The sequence below is a fragment of the Apteryx rowi genome, unplaced genomic scaffold, assembly GCF_003343035.1.
Source record: "Apteryx rowi isolate R43461 unplaced genomic scaffold, aptRow1 scaffold_98, whole genome shotgun sequence".
Classification (NCBI taxonomy): domain Eukaryota; kingdom Metazoa; phylum Chordata; class Aves; order Apterygiformes; family Apterygidae; genus Apteryx; species Apteryx rowi.
Genome location: NW_020451293.1, coordinates 1,387,815 through 1,402,652, shown reverse-complemented (window position 1 = coordinate 1,402,652; position 14,838 = coordinate 1,387,815). Strand labels below are relative to the sequence as shown.

The window sequence follows — 14,838 nt, the reverse complement described above, 5'->3', positions numbered from 1 at the left end:
CCGGCAGCTGTGCGTACCGGGGCCGGGGGCCGGGGGACTGGAGCCCGGGCGCCGGCCCCGCTTGACGCCCGGCGTCTCCCCGCAGCTACGTGCTGGGCCGCGGCGCCATGGAGCGGCTGGCAGGCGCCGCCGTGCTGGTGGTGGGGCTGCGGGGCCTGGGGGCCGAGGTGGCCAAGGCCCTGGTGCTGGCCGGCGCCCGCTCCGTTACCCTGCACGACGTCGCCGCGGCTGGCSCCGCTGACCGGGCCTCGCAGGTACGGCGCGCCACGGCGCAGCGTGGTGTGGCCGGGCGCCCCACGGGCCTGCTGCGGCCCTGCGCGGGGCCCGGCTGCCCCCTCGTTGGCGTGGGTACAGCCCTTGGGGTGCCCCGCTGTCACGGGTGTGGCCCTTGGGGTGCCCCTGTCATGGGTACAGCCCTTGAGGTGCCCCGCTGTCATGGGTATGGCCTGGGGAGCACCCCACTGTCATGGGTGTGGCCCACGGGGTGCCCACCATCACAGGTACGGCCTGGGGAGCACCCCACCGTCATGGGTGTGGCTCTTGGGGTGTCATGGTTATGGCACTTGGGGTGCCTCCTCATCATGGTACAGCCCTTGGGGTGCCCCCCCATCATGGGTATGACCTGGGCAGCACCCACCGTCACAGGTACAGTCCTTGGGGTGCCCTACTGTCATGGGTATGGCCTGGTGTGCCCACCGTCACAGGTACGGCCCGGGGAGCACCTCACTGTCACAGTTATGGCACTTGGGGTGTCCCSCCATCATGGTACAGCCCTTGGGGTGCCCCCCCATCATGAGTATGATCTGGGGAGCACTCCACCGTCACAGGTACAGCCCACAGGGTGACCACCTGTTCTCCTCATAGGTATGGTTTAGGGTGCCCTGGGGTCATGGGTGTAGCCCACAGGATGCCTGCTGTCATGGGCAGAGCCCAAAGGGTGCCCCACCAACATGGGTATGGCCTGGGGAGCCCTGCCATCATGGGYACAGTCTGTGGGGAGCCCCATCCTCATAGGTGCTGTCCAGGGAGTGCCCTGTCATCACAGGTACTGTCCACTGGGTGTCCTCATGGGTATGGTCCCCAACACAAGCCCCCTGTCCTCAGGGAGTGTCTTGTTGTCATGGGCAGTGTTTCAAACCTGTGTGGATGGCCTCCACTGTGTGTCTGTCCCACAGTTCTTCCTCACGGATAGCGACATGGGCCAGAACCGGGCTGTGGCATCCCAGCGGCACCTCGCAGAGCTGAACTCCCATGTGTTGGTGACAGCCCACACAGGGGAGCTGTCGGAGAGCTTCCTCGCCTCCTTCCAGGTGAGCAGGCTCTGGTGCTCCTGTGCACTGAGCTGGGAAGAGTGGTCCCTGGCTGGGCGCTGTCCCGTGGACTGGGCAGCCTTCAGAGGGGCAGCATCGCCCCAAGGCTGCTGTCGTCACCTCCGAAGTCTTGGCACTTTGCCCCAGCCCTGGGCTGGGGTGGCAATGGGGGCACTGCAGGGCAGGCTGTGCTGTGTGGATGCAGACGCAGCCCTTGGCACAGGTTGTGGTGCTGACTGACTCCCCACTGGAGGAACAACTCCGCATCGGCGACTTCTGCCATGGCCGGAGCATCTGCTTCATYGTGGCTGATGTGAAGGGGCTGGCAGGGTAAGTGCATGATGCCCAGTGTCCCTGCGACTRTCTGGGGCTGGCCCCTGGTGGCCCAGCCCTTGCTGCCTGGGATGGGCAGGCTGTGGGAAACCTTGCACCCTAAACCCTGTTGAGGCAGGAACCACTTCAGGGCACTCTGGTCTGGGCAGCACTGCCTCAGAGCAGGTTGCTCAGGGCTGTGTCCAGTCAAGCATTGAATGTCTCCAAGAACGGCAATCCCACAACCTCTCCAGCACCCTGTTCCAGTGTTTCACCACCCTCAAGGTGAAGAGTTTTGTCCGTATGTCTAACAGAAATTTCTTGTGTCCCAGCCTGGGCTGTCATCTCTCGTCCTGCCTCTGTGCAGCTTAAGAAGAGCCGGGGTCTGTCTTTTCTGCGCCCTCCCATTAGGCACTCCAGCTGGGGTCTCACACATGCTGAAGAGAGGGGCAGGACCCTCACTGGCTACCTGCGCTCTTGCTTGTGCAGCCCAGGTTACCGTTGGCATCTTTGCAGCAGGGACACACTGCTGACTTCTGGTCAACTTGTTGTCCCCCAGCCCCCTGCCCTGGTTTGCAAAGTTGCTCTCTAGCCCACGACCCCCAGCCTGTCCTGCTGCCAGGGTTATTCCATCCTGGGGGCAGGACTTGGCAGTGGTCTTTGAATTTCATGAGGTTCCTGTTTAACAAACTTGCTGTTGCTCCTATCTCAGGCAGCTATTTTGTGATTTTGGGGATCACTTTGTTGTTCATGACCCAACAGACACCAACCCGGTTTGTGCCTCCGTGCAGCACATCTCCCAGGTAGGAGGCGAACCTCAGCAGGCTCCAACATCCACACTGCCTTTCTGCTCCACGACTCATCCCAATGGCCTTCTGTATCGCATGTCCATTCCCTAATGTCCCTCTGGCTCCGCTGCACTCTCCCAAAATACTGGTGCATTCTTCAGCTGATTCAAGTCATCAGGATTGGGGTCTCCTGTGTTCATATCTCTTTCTCCCCAGGGCAACCCAGGAATTGTGACGTATGCGTCAGGAGAAGAGGGCCGTGGCCACCTTTTCTGTGATGGTGACATGGTGACCTTCTCAGGCGTGGAGGGCATGACTGAGCTGAACGGCCRGGAGCCCTGCCCTGTTCATGTGCTGGGTGAGCCGCCGAGCTGGGGCCAGGCGGTGTGGGGGTCCTGCTGCAGGATGGGCCTGCATGCTGTGCCTGGATCTGGACAGCAGAGATTCCCTTCACCAGAGCTTGGCAGGATGTTGCTCTGGTCTGCCTGTATGCCGGAAGGGGGTTCCAGCTGCAGTCTGATGTCCTGCAGAAATATGGTAGATTATGAACTGTGACTGGTTCTCCATTTGCCTGGGCACGTTCTTCCCTGTTTCTCACTCCTTTCACAGATGCCTTCCACCTGGAGATTGGTGACACAAGCTCGTTCTCGCCGTACCGCTGTGGGGGCCTAGTTTGGCAGGTGCATCTGCCCCAAGAGCACTCATATGTAAGTCTGCCCTTGACCTCATGGTGCTGCCAGCCTGGGTCACGCTCAGGCTGGGTGTGTGGACCRGGCACTGCCAGGGAGACCCAAGACTGTGCCTGAGGGGCTGTGACAGTCTGGTGCTTCTGGAGAGGTATCTTGTTCTCAAGCACTYGGGACACTGCCTGCAGGAGCCCCTGCGCAAGGCCCTGGTGAAGCCAAAGATTCAAGTGACAAATCCCGAAGACCTACCACGCAGCCACAGCCTGCACATGGCTTTCCAGGCCCTGCATGCTTTCCGCAAGGAGCAGGGGCGCCTACCTCTGCCCAGGGCRCAGGTGAGGCCCCATCCAGCCCCTTCCCAGCCTCCCTCTGCCCTGCCCTTGGCCCTGCTTCCTCCATGTGCTCATCCCCCTGCCACCCTGTCTGGAGGGATCCTGTGCATGGGGCATCTCTCACCCCCTTTGCCCCAGGGGGATGCTGAGCGGGTGCTGGAGCTGGCACGGAGCCTGGATGAGCAGCAAGGTCCCTTGGACGAGGATGTCGTGCGAGCCTTCGCTAGCGTGAGCATGGGGGACCTGGGTCCCATGGCTGCCTTCATTGGGGGCCTGGCAGCCCAGGAGGTGCTGAAGGTGAGTGGGGTGGGGATGGGGCCGTGGGGGACCTGCTGCAGACAGCGGGCAGGGACCGGGTGCTGCCGGCAGAGGTCGTCTGGCTCGGCGTGGCCATCCCACAGCCTTTGGTGACCACGAGAGGGCACTTGCTGCCCGCTTAGGGATGCTGGGCTCTGCCAGCCCGGAGGGAAGGGCCTGGGTCACCCATCTGGGGTACAGGGAGGGAGCCCAGCTGGGAGGCTGGGGGCCAGCGGCAAAGCAGGTTGTGGAGCTGGTGGGGCCCTGTTTTGGCCCAGGCCGCCTCGGGGAAATTCCTGCCGCTGGATCAATGGCTCTACTTCGATGCCTTGGAGTGCCTGGCCTTAGAGGGGGCTGCACAGCTGACAGAGGAGGACTGCGCCCCGGTGAGAGCTAGCTGGTGCCTGGAGGGCACTGAGCCTATCCTGGCTGTGCCAAGGAGCTGCCTGGATGCTGGGGATGCTGCAGCTGCCCACACTCACTGCAGCTTATCTGTCCCAACAGAGGGGTTCTCGCTATGATGGCCAGATCGCTGTGTTTGGGGCTGACTTCCAGGAGAGGCTGGGCCACCAGAAATACTTTGTGGTAAGCAGGAGAGGTGGGCACGCTGTGTGAGAAAGGCCTCCGGAGGCCTGCAGAGTGCTTGGCCAGCACCAGGGGAGATAGCAAAAGCTCTGTCCTGGCAGGTGGGAGCTGGTGCCATTGGCTGTGAGCTGCTGAAAAACTTTGCCATGATGGGGTTGGCTGCGGGGACAGGTGGGGACATCACGGTGACCGACATGGACACAATCGCACGTTCCAACCTCCATCGGCAGTTCCTCTTCCGCTCAGCAGATATATCGGTGAGCCACAGCCAGGCAGGGGCCAAAGCGCCTGGCCCCATGCTCCTTCCTCGGGAGAACCCAGAGACTTTGCTGTCCACAGGGCCAGGGTGGGCTCCCAGGACAGGCTCTCCCTGGAGACCAGGGCGGGGGGCACCAGGAGGGGAACTGGCCATACCCTCTCTGCCCTCACAGAAGCCGAAGTCAGAGGTAGCAGCTGCAGCTGTGAGATGCATGAACCCYGACATCACGGTGATGGCGCACCAGAACCAGGTGGGGCCTGCCACAGAGCTGGTCTATGGGGCTGACTTCTTCAAGCAGCTGGATGGTGTTGCCAGTGCCCTGGACAACCTGGAGACTCGTGAGTGCCTGGGGCAAGTGGGAGCCAGGCGCAGGATGGTGCCGCTTGGCTGCAGGCAGCCTATGCCACAACTGTGCCACACTTTGCATGGGTTTGGGTGGGCAGCTGCCACACGTAACTGTGGAGGGAAAGGGGGGTCTGGTGCTGTCCATCCAGGACTGGGGCCAAACCTGCCCTGGTTGTCTCCGCTCTGTTCAGGCAAAAGGGCCTTTCTGGCTCCTGGGCACTCCTTGCTTCCCACAGGTGCCTACTTGGAGAGCCGCTGCCTCCGCTACCTCAAGCCACTGGTGGACTCAGGCATGGAGGGCACACAGGGGAACGTGCTTGCCATGGTGCCCCACCTGACTAAGGCACTGGGGCCTGCCAGTGACCCTGTGGACAAGACCTTCCCCCTTTGCACCCTGCGACACTTCCCCCGGACCATTGAGCACACGCTGCAGGTAGGGCCATGTTTGACTGGAGCCATGGCCTGGCCCACAAGAGGTCTGTGCCCCCCYGCACTGATCGAGGAAGCCCCCGGCCTTTGTTTTCCCACAGGAAGCTGTTTCCCCCCTTCCAGCCCCAGACCCACGCTGAGCTGTAAGGAGCTGCTGGCTGTGGGCAGGATACAGGCCCCAGCTGTTTCCTGGCTGGAAGCCCAAGTCCAACATGCGTTCCTGCTGAACGGTTCCCCCGCCCCACACAGCTCCACCGCCTTCCTCAGGCCCGGACATGGCCTCTCCCTCCCTGGCATGAAGCCCGGGGCAGCTTGGGCTGGGGCTCCTGGGGACCATGAGGTGCTGCAGCCCCATGCATTGGCCCATGTGTCAGAGTGGACAGGGCTTAGGACCAGTTGTCCTCAACTGGGGGTGCTGGGCAGTGTCCCAAACCTAGGTGCTCCTTTTGCAGGGGTTGGCAGGGACTGGCAGAGTCTTTTGGGCTGCACTGCAAGGCCACACACCAGGCTGATAGGGCCACAATGACCCCTGGGAAGCAGGATGTCCCCCGTCAGCCCAAAGTGCCAATCCCAGCCTCTGTTGCCTGTGTGCAGGGGGGTGCTGGGGTGAGCACTTGCAGCCCCAGTGTTCAACCCCCGCTTTTCCCTCTGCAGTGGGCCCGTGATGAGTTTGAGGGGCTCTTCAGGCTGCCTGCAGAGAATGTCAACCGGTTCCTGGCGTGAGTGCGGGTGTTGGGAGCAAAGGCGCCCAGGCAGGGCAAGGAGCAGAGCCAGGGGAGGGACCATGGGTGCTGCAGAGGCACTGCCCGCTACTACTGGATATGTGGCCGGGGATGGGGATGGGACGGATTGTTGCGTCCTGTTTGGGATGCCCTGCTGGATTACTCCAGGAACACCAGCCAGGCCTGGTCTTGCTACTTGTTCCCCATCAGATGGGACAGGATAATGCTTGTCCCTGCTGGTGAGGGCTCTTTGGCCTGTCAGCTATGCCTGCTGTGAGTTGGGGATGTGCTCTGTGAAGGCTGGGATGAGGGCTGGCCCTAGGGACACCTGATTTCGCAGAGACCCAACTTTTCTGGAGCACCTGGAGGCACCAAAGACTCTGGAGGTCCTGGAGCAAGTGTGGAGGAGCTTGCGGGAGAGGCCGCGGGACTGGCAGGACTGTGTGCACTGGGCCCGCCAGCATTGGCAGAGCTGCTACCACAACTCCATCTCCCAGCTGCTGCTCACCTTCCCCCCGGAGCATGTGAGCCTGGCACCAAAGGGGGCTGGGACCTTCCTGCACCCTCTCCCCTCTGCCAGCYGCCCCCTTGCCAGTGTCCTCAAGCCTGACTCTGCTTTTCCTGTGCCCAGGAAATCAGCCCAGGTGTCACTTTCTGGTCGGGGGACAGGAGGTGCCCCCATCCACTGATGTTTGACCCTGATAATGTAAGTGCAGGATAGAGCTGTGGGGGCTGGGGTCATGGGCCTGGCACTCCACGGGAGACTTTGTGAACTGGGGCAAAGAGCCAGTTCCTAGATGGGGTATGAGGGATGCTGGACCGTAGTCACAGGCAGAATGGAGGCATCGTGTACCAAGCTGATGTGTAGCACCTGCTTCATACTCCAACTTGCAGAGCCTGCCTGGGACTTGCAGAGTCCTGGACCAGGGTCTGTCCCTGTCCCCTCGGTCTGCCAGGGCACTGTGGAGCTGCTGAGGAGGTCCCATACATGCTCTGTGGCCAGGAGGAGGAGGAAAGATGTCTCCCCTTCAGGGCAAATGTGGGATGCTCTGCCTGGTCGTGGCAGCACGGGAGMGGGCTCATAGGCTGCCCTGGAAAGGCACCCCATGGCCCTCACTGCCCTGGCACTCTCTGCACCCACAGGACACCCACATGGCTTATGTCATGGCTGCCGCCCATCTCTTTGCTCAGACGCACAAGGTTTTGGCTTATGGTGACAGGGCAACTGCTCAGGAGAGCCTCCGCAACCTGGTCCTACCACCCTTCACACCCCAGGAGGGGCTCCAGATCCACATCACAGAGGAAAGGCAGGAGGTCCAGGAGACTGTGGGTAAGGCTCCTGTTATGGTTTGTTTCCTGGATGCCTGGGTCCCCTATGGTAAGGCTCTGGACCAGGGAACCCTGGGTCCAGCCTGGTTCTAGCAGGGCTCTGGTGTTGCTGGTTCCTGGCCCATGAGCTGCTGTGGCCATTGGTCCCTGCCAGCCCCATCCCCAAGAGGGGAGAGCAGGTTGCCCCCGTCCACTGAGTGCTATGCTCTGTGGACGCCATGCTCTCTGCAGCAGTGTTGGTGCAGGGGTAACATCCCGGGGCTCCTTTGTGCCTCCAGACCAAAGGCGGCTGGCGGAGCTCAGCCAGGAGCTGGCACGGTGGAGACGGGAGCTGGTAGAGGCTGAGGAGATGCAAATACCCGTCATGGAGCCCATCCACTTTGAGAAGGTACCCAGGGCTGGGCAGGCAGCAGCCTATGCACAGCCACACTTTGCTTGAGGAGTGGGGCTTGAGGTAGGCATGTGCCCGGTGCTGGGCGCTGTCCCCAGCGTAGAAGCTGCTCTGGAGAACATGTGGAGAAAGACCATGTTTGTCCTATACATGGGCTGCCCTGTAACCCTGCCAGGCATTCCTGAGCCAGGAGGCCAGGAGGGCAGGGACCGTTTCTGAGTCCTGGCTTATCTCCCTGCTGGGAGTGTGCTGTCCCTGAGCAGCCCATAGAGTCTTTGCTGGGTGTTTGGGGTCTCTGGTGGCTGTCAGTTCTTGCAGGGTGATAATGTCCCTATGTTCTTCCCCATAGGACAACAACTTCCATGTGGACTTTGTCACAGCCGCGTCCAACCTGCGTGCAGAGAACTACGGCATCCCCTGTGCCRACTGGCTCACGGTGAGGCGAAGGGCTGGGCTGCCTGTGGCCAGGCATAGGCCCATGGAGCTTCGGGCAGGGTTTTGAGGGAGGCCTGGTCCTGTGTGTGGGCAGCTGGTGATGCCCGCTTCTCCCTCAGAGCAAGCGGATCGTCGGACGAATTGTGCCCGCCATTGTCACTACCACGATGGCCGTGGCCGGCCTGGCGTGCCTGGAGATCTACAAGCTGGTGTGGGGCTGCAAGGACCKCAGCTGCTACCGCAACAGCAACCTGTGTCTCTCTGACTCCCTGCTGTTCCGCATGCAGCCCCTGCCACCCCCCACCTACAGGGTAGGACTCTCTCTCCTCCGGGGATGTGGGATCAGGGTGCAGAGTGGYTTCTCCCGGGGCACAGAGCTGTCCAGGGGCCTTTGGGGTGCCCTGGCTCTTGGTGCTGGTGGTGATGGGGTCCCTGCTGTGCTGCCATGAGGATCTGGGCTGGTTGCGAGGATGCTGGGTGGCAGGGAAGGAGCTGGCCACACAGGAGGGGCAGCCTGGGCAGCTGAGGCCGTCAGGCTCCRGAAACAGCGCTTGGGCCTGCGGTGGACTGGGCGCGCCTCCAGGCAGCGAGGAATTAGCTCCTTCCTGCAGCCTTGCCGGCCCCTGCGGCCTGGGCTGCTCGCCAGGCCCCCGCCGCCCCCCTCGCATGAGGGAGCGGAGCTGAGCTCCCGGGGACTCCAGGCATCGAGCCGCCAACTTCCCGCTCGCCCCAGCTTTGGGCCCATCCCTGAGCGAATGCATGTGGGCCCGAGGGGGATGTTCCAGCCTGGCTCAGGTAGCCGTGGGGCTGAGACAGCACTGACGCCCCACAGCGGGCCCCATGACAAGGGGGTAGCAGGCCAYAGCAGCCTCTCACATCTGGGTTATGGAAACCAGCTGGAGCAGCCAGTGAGCAGCTGGCACTGGGCCCCGTCCGGAGCCGGGAAGGGGCTGCCTGGTGGGGGGAGCAGGGCTGGGGGTCCCGGCCTGCGAGGGGCCGCCCGGGCTGGTGTGGGGGCCAGGCTGCAGCGAGCGCATGCAGATCTGCTGGAGAGCGAAAGCAGAGCTGTGGCGGGGGCGGGGGGCAGTCCCAGATTGGGACCGTCTGGGCTATAGAGGCCTCTTTGTCTGGGGGTTTATGGCGTGCGAGGCAGCCCTTCCTGTGCGGCAGGAAGCGCCGATTGGAACCAGATTGGCCCAGGGGGCCCAGGGCCGGGGGCAGGAAGAGGGGGAGGGGAGACGCCTTCAACGCCTCCACTCCGTCTCAGGCAAGGACTTGGGCCGCCTTGGCTGCGTCACCGCCTTGCCGCGCCTGCGCCCCATGGCCCTGCACCACGGGGTGCTGCCCAGCCCCCCAGTATGGCACCGAAGCAGCTCCTGCTGCCCTGTGGGGATGAGCCCTCCGAGGACAGGGCCGCCTAGGTGTTGGGGACGTGCCACAAGGCTGTTGGCGTAGGGCTGGTGGGTCTTGCGCTGTCTTGGCGGCAGTTGGCTCTGGGCTCCCCATGTCAGCAGTGTCCTTTGGTGGAGGATGCTCCTCTGTATCTTTGTGCCCTCTGGTCCTTTTGCTTGCCTGGCATCCCTGGATCATCCTGTAGCAGCTCCTGGCTCCTCCGTGTCCCGCAGCGGGGCATCCCAGCATGACATTTCATGTCCTGCTCTTTGGCCACGGTGGGAGCACACTCCCTACAGGCTCGCTTGGTGCGAGCTGCGATACAGTGGCGCCCCGGCGAGCACGCCTTGGGCTGGCAGAGGGGGGCTGTGGCCCCGCAGTCCTAGTACTGGCTGGGATGGTGTTTCCAGGTGGGGGCAATGGGGCTTCCTGCATGCTGGGCTAGGCAGGATGGGCAGTGGCATTCCCTCCGTGCTGGGCAATCACTCAGGCTCGGGCTGCCTTGGCGAGTATGGGGTTAAGCCCCTTTCCRCCTGGGTCTGATTACTGCAGGCAAGAGAAGGCAGGAGGTGAGAGGATGTAGCAGAAGGCAGGAGGTGAGAGCAGCCAGGTGCGATTGCCCCTTCCCAGCTGGGCGAGAAGAGATGGGGCCAGCGCCAGGACTTGCGCTGCCCCGCAGTGAGGGCAGATGGTGGTGTGGCCATGCCAGATGGTGCTCAGCCCTGCGGGCGCTGAGCCCCGGCGCTTGGCCCAGGCACATAGGCCAGCAGAGCTGTAGCCCTCACTGGCCCCGGGCGTGGGGCAGCMAGCACTGCTGGCTCCGCTATGCATCCCCATGTGCAGCCCTGTTGTTGGCTACCATCGGGGGGGAGGCCAGCAGCTCAGGGGCCACCTCGGCCGGAACTGGGGTCACGAGGCCCCAGGGGCCACAGGAGCAAGAAGAGGCAATTGTGTAGGGCTGTGCAGCGCTTCAATGGGCCTTTGTGCGGGGTTGGTGCCCCAGGCCGGGCTGGGGAGCTGGAGGAAGCGCCGGCTCCCCCGACTGCCCCGTGGGAGCTGGCAGTGCCGGGGGGACGGCTGTGCCCCAGTCACCCCTGGACCCTGGTGGTGCCAGGGGGATGGCTGTGCCCCGGGTGCCCCTAGACCCAGGCAGTCCCGAGGGCACAGCTGTGCCCTGGTCCCCCCCCCCTCTGGCTCTGTGCCCTTTTTCTGCCCTTCCCTACCCCAGGCCACGTGCCATGCCAGTCCTTCCCTCCCCTTGGGGCTGGGGCCTGCTACTACCCTGCCCCCCCCCCACTTGCAGTATGGCCAGAAGGAGTGGAGCTGCTGGGACCGCCTGGAGGTGCAGGGGATCGGTGCCGATGGGCAGGAGATGACCGTGCAGGAGCTCCTGGACTGGCTGCAGGTGAGCCCAGCGCGGGCAGCGCGGTGCCGCCGGGCCAGGCAGCCCTGCAGCCCGGGGAGGGGGCTGCGTGCAGGCCCGGGGCCCTGACTCCTGGCTCTTGCAGAGAGTGCACGGACTGGCTGTGGCCATGCTCCTGCACGGCTACACCGTGCTCTACGACAGGGAGCAGGACGAGGAGACGCGGGCCCAGCAGCAGGCACAGAGGTAGGTCCCTGGCTCCTTGCCCACTCCTGTGGCCTAATCCTGCCCCTGGCTGTGCCTCCCCACTGGGCACTGGGGGAGATGTCTGCCCCCTCTCTCTCTCTCTGCTGAGCTGCTCCAGCTGCAGAACTGCTCGCAGACGGGTCCATTGCTCCAGCCTGCCGCAGGGTAAACATCCTGCYGGCAGCGCTTCCCGTGGCAGGACCCCCGCCTGGCCCCTCGCTGCCTGCCCAGCCTGGCCCCACAGGCGCTGCTTCCCTGCCCTGAGTGGGGAGGGAGCCTGCAGGGCTGCAGCTCGCTCTTGGGTGCCTGCCCAGGGCGYTGGGGGAGCTGCCTGAAACCTCTCCTTGCAGGAGCTGGCCAAATGTGGCCTTCCCCATCCCGGAGGGACTGGCCAGGCTGGGGGAACCAACATGCCCCCACCTCAGCCCCTTTCTTCTTCCCCCACTCTAGGCTGTCAGAGAGCCTGGAGGGTGCTGGGGAGCCGCGGCCCCGGGAGCTGGAGCTGCAATATGTGTGTGAGGGAGAAGAGGATCAGGACGAGGACACCTGCCCCCCGCTCCTCTGCTACCTGCCCTGATCCTGGAATGGGACACCAGGGCRGCTGTGCCGGAGGCAGCAGGCCCCGGCCACCCATTGGGGCCACATGGTACTTGCTGTCCCGGTAATAAAAGCTGCAGGACTAGGTCTGGCACGTGGTCACTGCATCAGCCCTTGCTGCAAACACCCTCATGCTGTTACACAGGTCTGTGCCACCAGGACACCCAGTAAATCCAGTCACCCCCGTCCCTCCTTCTGCTGGGAGCCTGGGCTGCTGAGCCAGGCAGCCGGGGTGCTGAGAGCCCTGCTGCACCGCAGAGGAGCCCTTGCCCCCCACAAAGGCCGCTGCGGCTGTACCATACAAAAACGAGGTTTATTTACAGTGGTGAAAGTGGGTGCGGGCAGTGCCGGGCAGGGCTAAATGTAGCCGATAACGTCGTTGCAGATGATGGGCTGGCGGCTCCGGCTGTTCATGAGGGCCGTGAAGCGGTTGAAGTCTGTGGCCAGCTGCGCAATGTTGTTGTGGGACTGGTGGAAGTAGGTGCCCTTGGGCTGGGCGCCTAAGCCTAGTGGGCAGGAGAGGCGCTTCGAAGTGTCGCGACCCCCCGGGCGGGCACCGTCGGCGGCCCGGGGCCGGGCCATGCTGGCCAGCTTGCGGCGCACGTTGCCCGAGAGGTTGAGCAGGAAGCCATGGGGTTTGCCCAGCCAGCGGGAGGGCTCGGCGGAGGGCAGGCGCCGCGGCTCGGCGCCCACCTCCGGCAGGTCCATCCAGTTCTCCACCAGGTCGGCGAAGCAGTTGTCACCCAGCACCAGGGGCTGGCGGTTGCGGCTCTGTGACAGCAGCGATACGGTCCAGTCTTGTGCATCCCCCGGCTCCAGCACCCGCCACTGCTCCAGGCAGGCGTCAGATGTGGACTTGGGCCGGGCCCTCCGGGTTGGGGCGGGCACCTGGCCTGAGCTGCCGCGGAGGAAGGCACCCAGAGAGAGCCGGTGTGCCCGCTGGCAGGGCGGTGGCCGTGGGTGCCGGCGCAGCACAGGTGCCTCCTCCTCCTGCCACGTGCCCCCCGACACCTCTGAGTAGCCCGAGTCAAACTCCAGACTCCGCTCGCTGGCGGGGGGGGAACGGGCCGCCGAGGCCCGCTCGTCCTCCTCACCCCCCGGCTCCAGGCAGCAGGCCGAGTCCGCCTCCGAGACGTCCGAGCCGCGGTTGGGGCTGCGCTGGTCCCAGTAGGGCCCAGGCACTGGTGGGGGGCGCGGGGCCGGGCCCTGCGCCCGTTTGAGGTCGTGCAGCGCCTGCCTCATGCAGTGCATGTGGGCCTGCAGCGTGGCCCCCGCTTCCCGCAGGCACAGCTGGGGGGAGAAGGGCAGGTTAGCATGGCAGCCTCGTGGCTCCCGGTCCCCCTCCAGCGCCTCCCCGGGCAGCCCGCCCACGGGAGGGCAAAGACAGCCCGCGCGCCGCCCGCCTCACCTGGCGCTGGGCACACGGCGCTCCCCTGCCCCGGGTGGGAGCTGCTTGCCCCGCTCCCCAGCGGCAGCGTGGGGGGATTCGCCCCCGCCGTGGCGCTCGGCAGTGCCTGCGCGCAGGCAGGCTGCGGCTCGCCCGGAGCCGACCCGGGCAGGGGGGTGGTTTGGCCCCAGCGCCCGGACCACGGGAGCGGCGTCTGCCGGAGCTGGGCGTGCAGCTGGCGCGGGGAGCCGCGCGCGCAGGCCTCGGCTTGCCTGCAGCCCCGGGTCCCGCTTTCACGCTGCTCCTGCCTGGAGCCGGGCCGGCGTGCAGCAGCATGTTGGGGTGAGCAAGCAGCCACCCAGCCCCAGCTGCAGCCTGCCGGGAAATGACACAGGGCCATGGCACGTAGGAGCTATGCACTGCTGCTGGCCCCCCAGCCCCCAGTCTGGTTAGGGTGGCCGCTCGGGCACTCCGCTCGCGGGACCTACGCAGCCAGGCCCCAGCTGTGCTCAGTGGCGCAGGGCCCGCTGTGCTCTCGGGGCCACCCCGGCGCTGGGGTGGGGCGCTCCCCCCACGCATTGGCAGGGCCACCCCACCCTACCCGCCCTCTGGCTGGGGACACCCTGGGGTGACGTCATGGCCCAGCCAGGCCTGGGCCCGGGGTCCTGGGACACCCACCCCCCCCCGAAACGCCAGTGGGAGGGGAGCACAAGGGGCCGGGGGCAGCTGAGGCTGGAAATGAGTTTTCCCAAGTGGGTATTTGAAGGAATGGTTCGTTTCAGGAGCCAGGCCACTCCTTTTAGTCGAATTCCCATTGTTTGAACTGAAAAAGCAGGGTTTATGTCCGCTTTCCTTTCTGCTCTGAGACTGTGAAAAGCAGAGTGTGAAAGACCGTTTGCTTTGGTGTCTGGTTATAGCAGCCCCCTACAGCAAGCTGCGTCTGGAGCTGCTCTCCAGGCAGYGCCCCGTTCCCGTCCCCGCTGGCTGCGGACCCTCTCAGCCAGCCCTGCTGGCGACGTGCCTTAGGCCCCGAGCTGCCCCGCCGCGGCACTGGCCAGGGACCCTGGAGCTGGCTGCAGAGCCGTGGGAGGTCGGGAAGTGTGCGGCAGACCCCAGGAGGGCCCGCGGGCCCGGACGGGCCGCCTGCAGCCACGCTGTCACCACAGGGTCCTGCAGCCCCTCGCGGCCCGGGCCGGGCTCAGTGACACCGGCCCGCTGCGGACACGGCTGCAAGCAGGGCCAGGGTGGTGACAGTGCTGGGGCTGGCACCCTGAGAGCTGCCACCCGTGTCCCTTCGTCTCCGGGGGCCCGGCACACCCACGTCACGCTGGGCGCCCGTGTCCCCAGGACGCCCATGTCCTCCCAGCCGCCCGCAGCTTCCCGGAGAGCACAGTGGGTGCCGCTTGGCCTCTGCGCGTGATGTCACTGCGCTGAGATCATCGGCACCACCGTGCGTGGCACTCTGACATCACGGCAATGGCAATGGCAATGCCACTGCCGCGGGGGCCCCGGGGCCGGTTCCCCTCTCCCCCCCCTCCCCGCCTGCCTGCCCGCCCGGTGCGCGGAGCCCGCGGACACTCACCACGTCGGCGCGGAGCTGGCCGAGGCAGGCGTCCAGGCGGGCGCTGTGCAT

General features: G+C 64.9%; 3 protein-coding genes across 4 annotated transcripts; 2 read left to right on the top strand and 1 right to left on the bottom strand.

Moving 5' to 3' along the window:
* Positions 1-107: 107 nt before the first annotated feature.
* LOC112960598 (ubiquitin-like modifier-activating enzyme 1) lies at positions 108-1,665 on the top strand. The gene is made up of 3 exons (XM_026055031.1): positions 108-254; positions 1,176-1,310; positions 1,534-1,665. The coding sequence occupies exons 1-3, from the start codon at positions 108-110 to the stop codon at positions 1,642-1,644; spliced, it is 393 nt and encodes a 130-aa protein (XP_025910816.1). The 3' UTR covers positions 1,645-1,665.
* UBA7 (ubiquitin like modifier activating enzyme 7) lies at positions 1,552-11,910 on the top strand. Of its 2 annotated transcripts, XM_026054991.1 has the most exons (21): positions 2,036-2,116; positions 2,335-2,425; positions 2,627-2,768; positions 3,020-3,117; positions 3,264-3,431; positions 3,567-3,725; positions 4,004-4,111; positions 4,230-4,310; positions 4,412-4,567; positions 4,742-4,907; positions 5,151-5,347; positions 5,998-6,062; positions 6,406-6,589; positions 6,697-6,771; positions 7,209-7,395; positions 7,673-7,782; positions 8,135-8,221; positions 8,340-8,531; positions 10,916-11,017; positions 11,121-11,221; positions 11,672-11,910. In XM_026054991.1, exons 3-21 carry the CDS (start codon positions 2,696-2,698, stop codon positions 11,796-11,798), a joined length of 2,436 nt encoding a protein of 811 aa, XP_025910776.1. In that variant the 5' UTR covers positions 2,036-2,116; positions 2,335-2,425; positions 2,627-2,695; the 3' UTR covers positions 11,799-11,910. The 2 variants fall into 2 exon arrangements, with proteins under 2 accessions (XP_025910778.1, XP_025910776.1); XM_026054993.1 differs by lacking the exons at positions 2,036-2,116; positions 2,335-2,425 and adding an exon at positions 1,552-1,640.
* Positions 11,911-12,139: 229 nt separating this feature from the next.
* Positions 12,140-14,838, bottom strand: INKA1 (inka box actin regulator 1). The gene is made up of 2 exons (XM_026054994.1): positions 14,788-14,838; positions 12,140-13,108 (listed from the first exon to the last, which is right to left on the bottom strand). Exons 1-2 carry the CDS (start codon positions 14,836-14,838, stop codon positions 12,176-12,178), a joined length of 984 nt encoding a protein of 327 aa, XP_025910779.1. The 3' UTR covers positions 12,140-12,175.

What these genes read in the sequence shown, in the direction of transcription:
- INKA1 (XM_026054994.1), bottom strand. Translation starts at nt 14,838, where the DNA reads ATGCACAGCGCCCGCCTGGACGCCTGCCTCGGCCAGCTCCGCGCCGAC. An exon ending in GCCAGCTCCGCGCCGACGTG is followed by an intron (nt 13,109 to 14,787) that starts GTGAGTGTCCGC and finishes TTCTCCCCCCAG; the next exon opens with CTGTGCCTGCGGGAAGCGGG.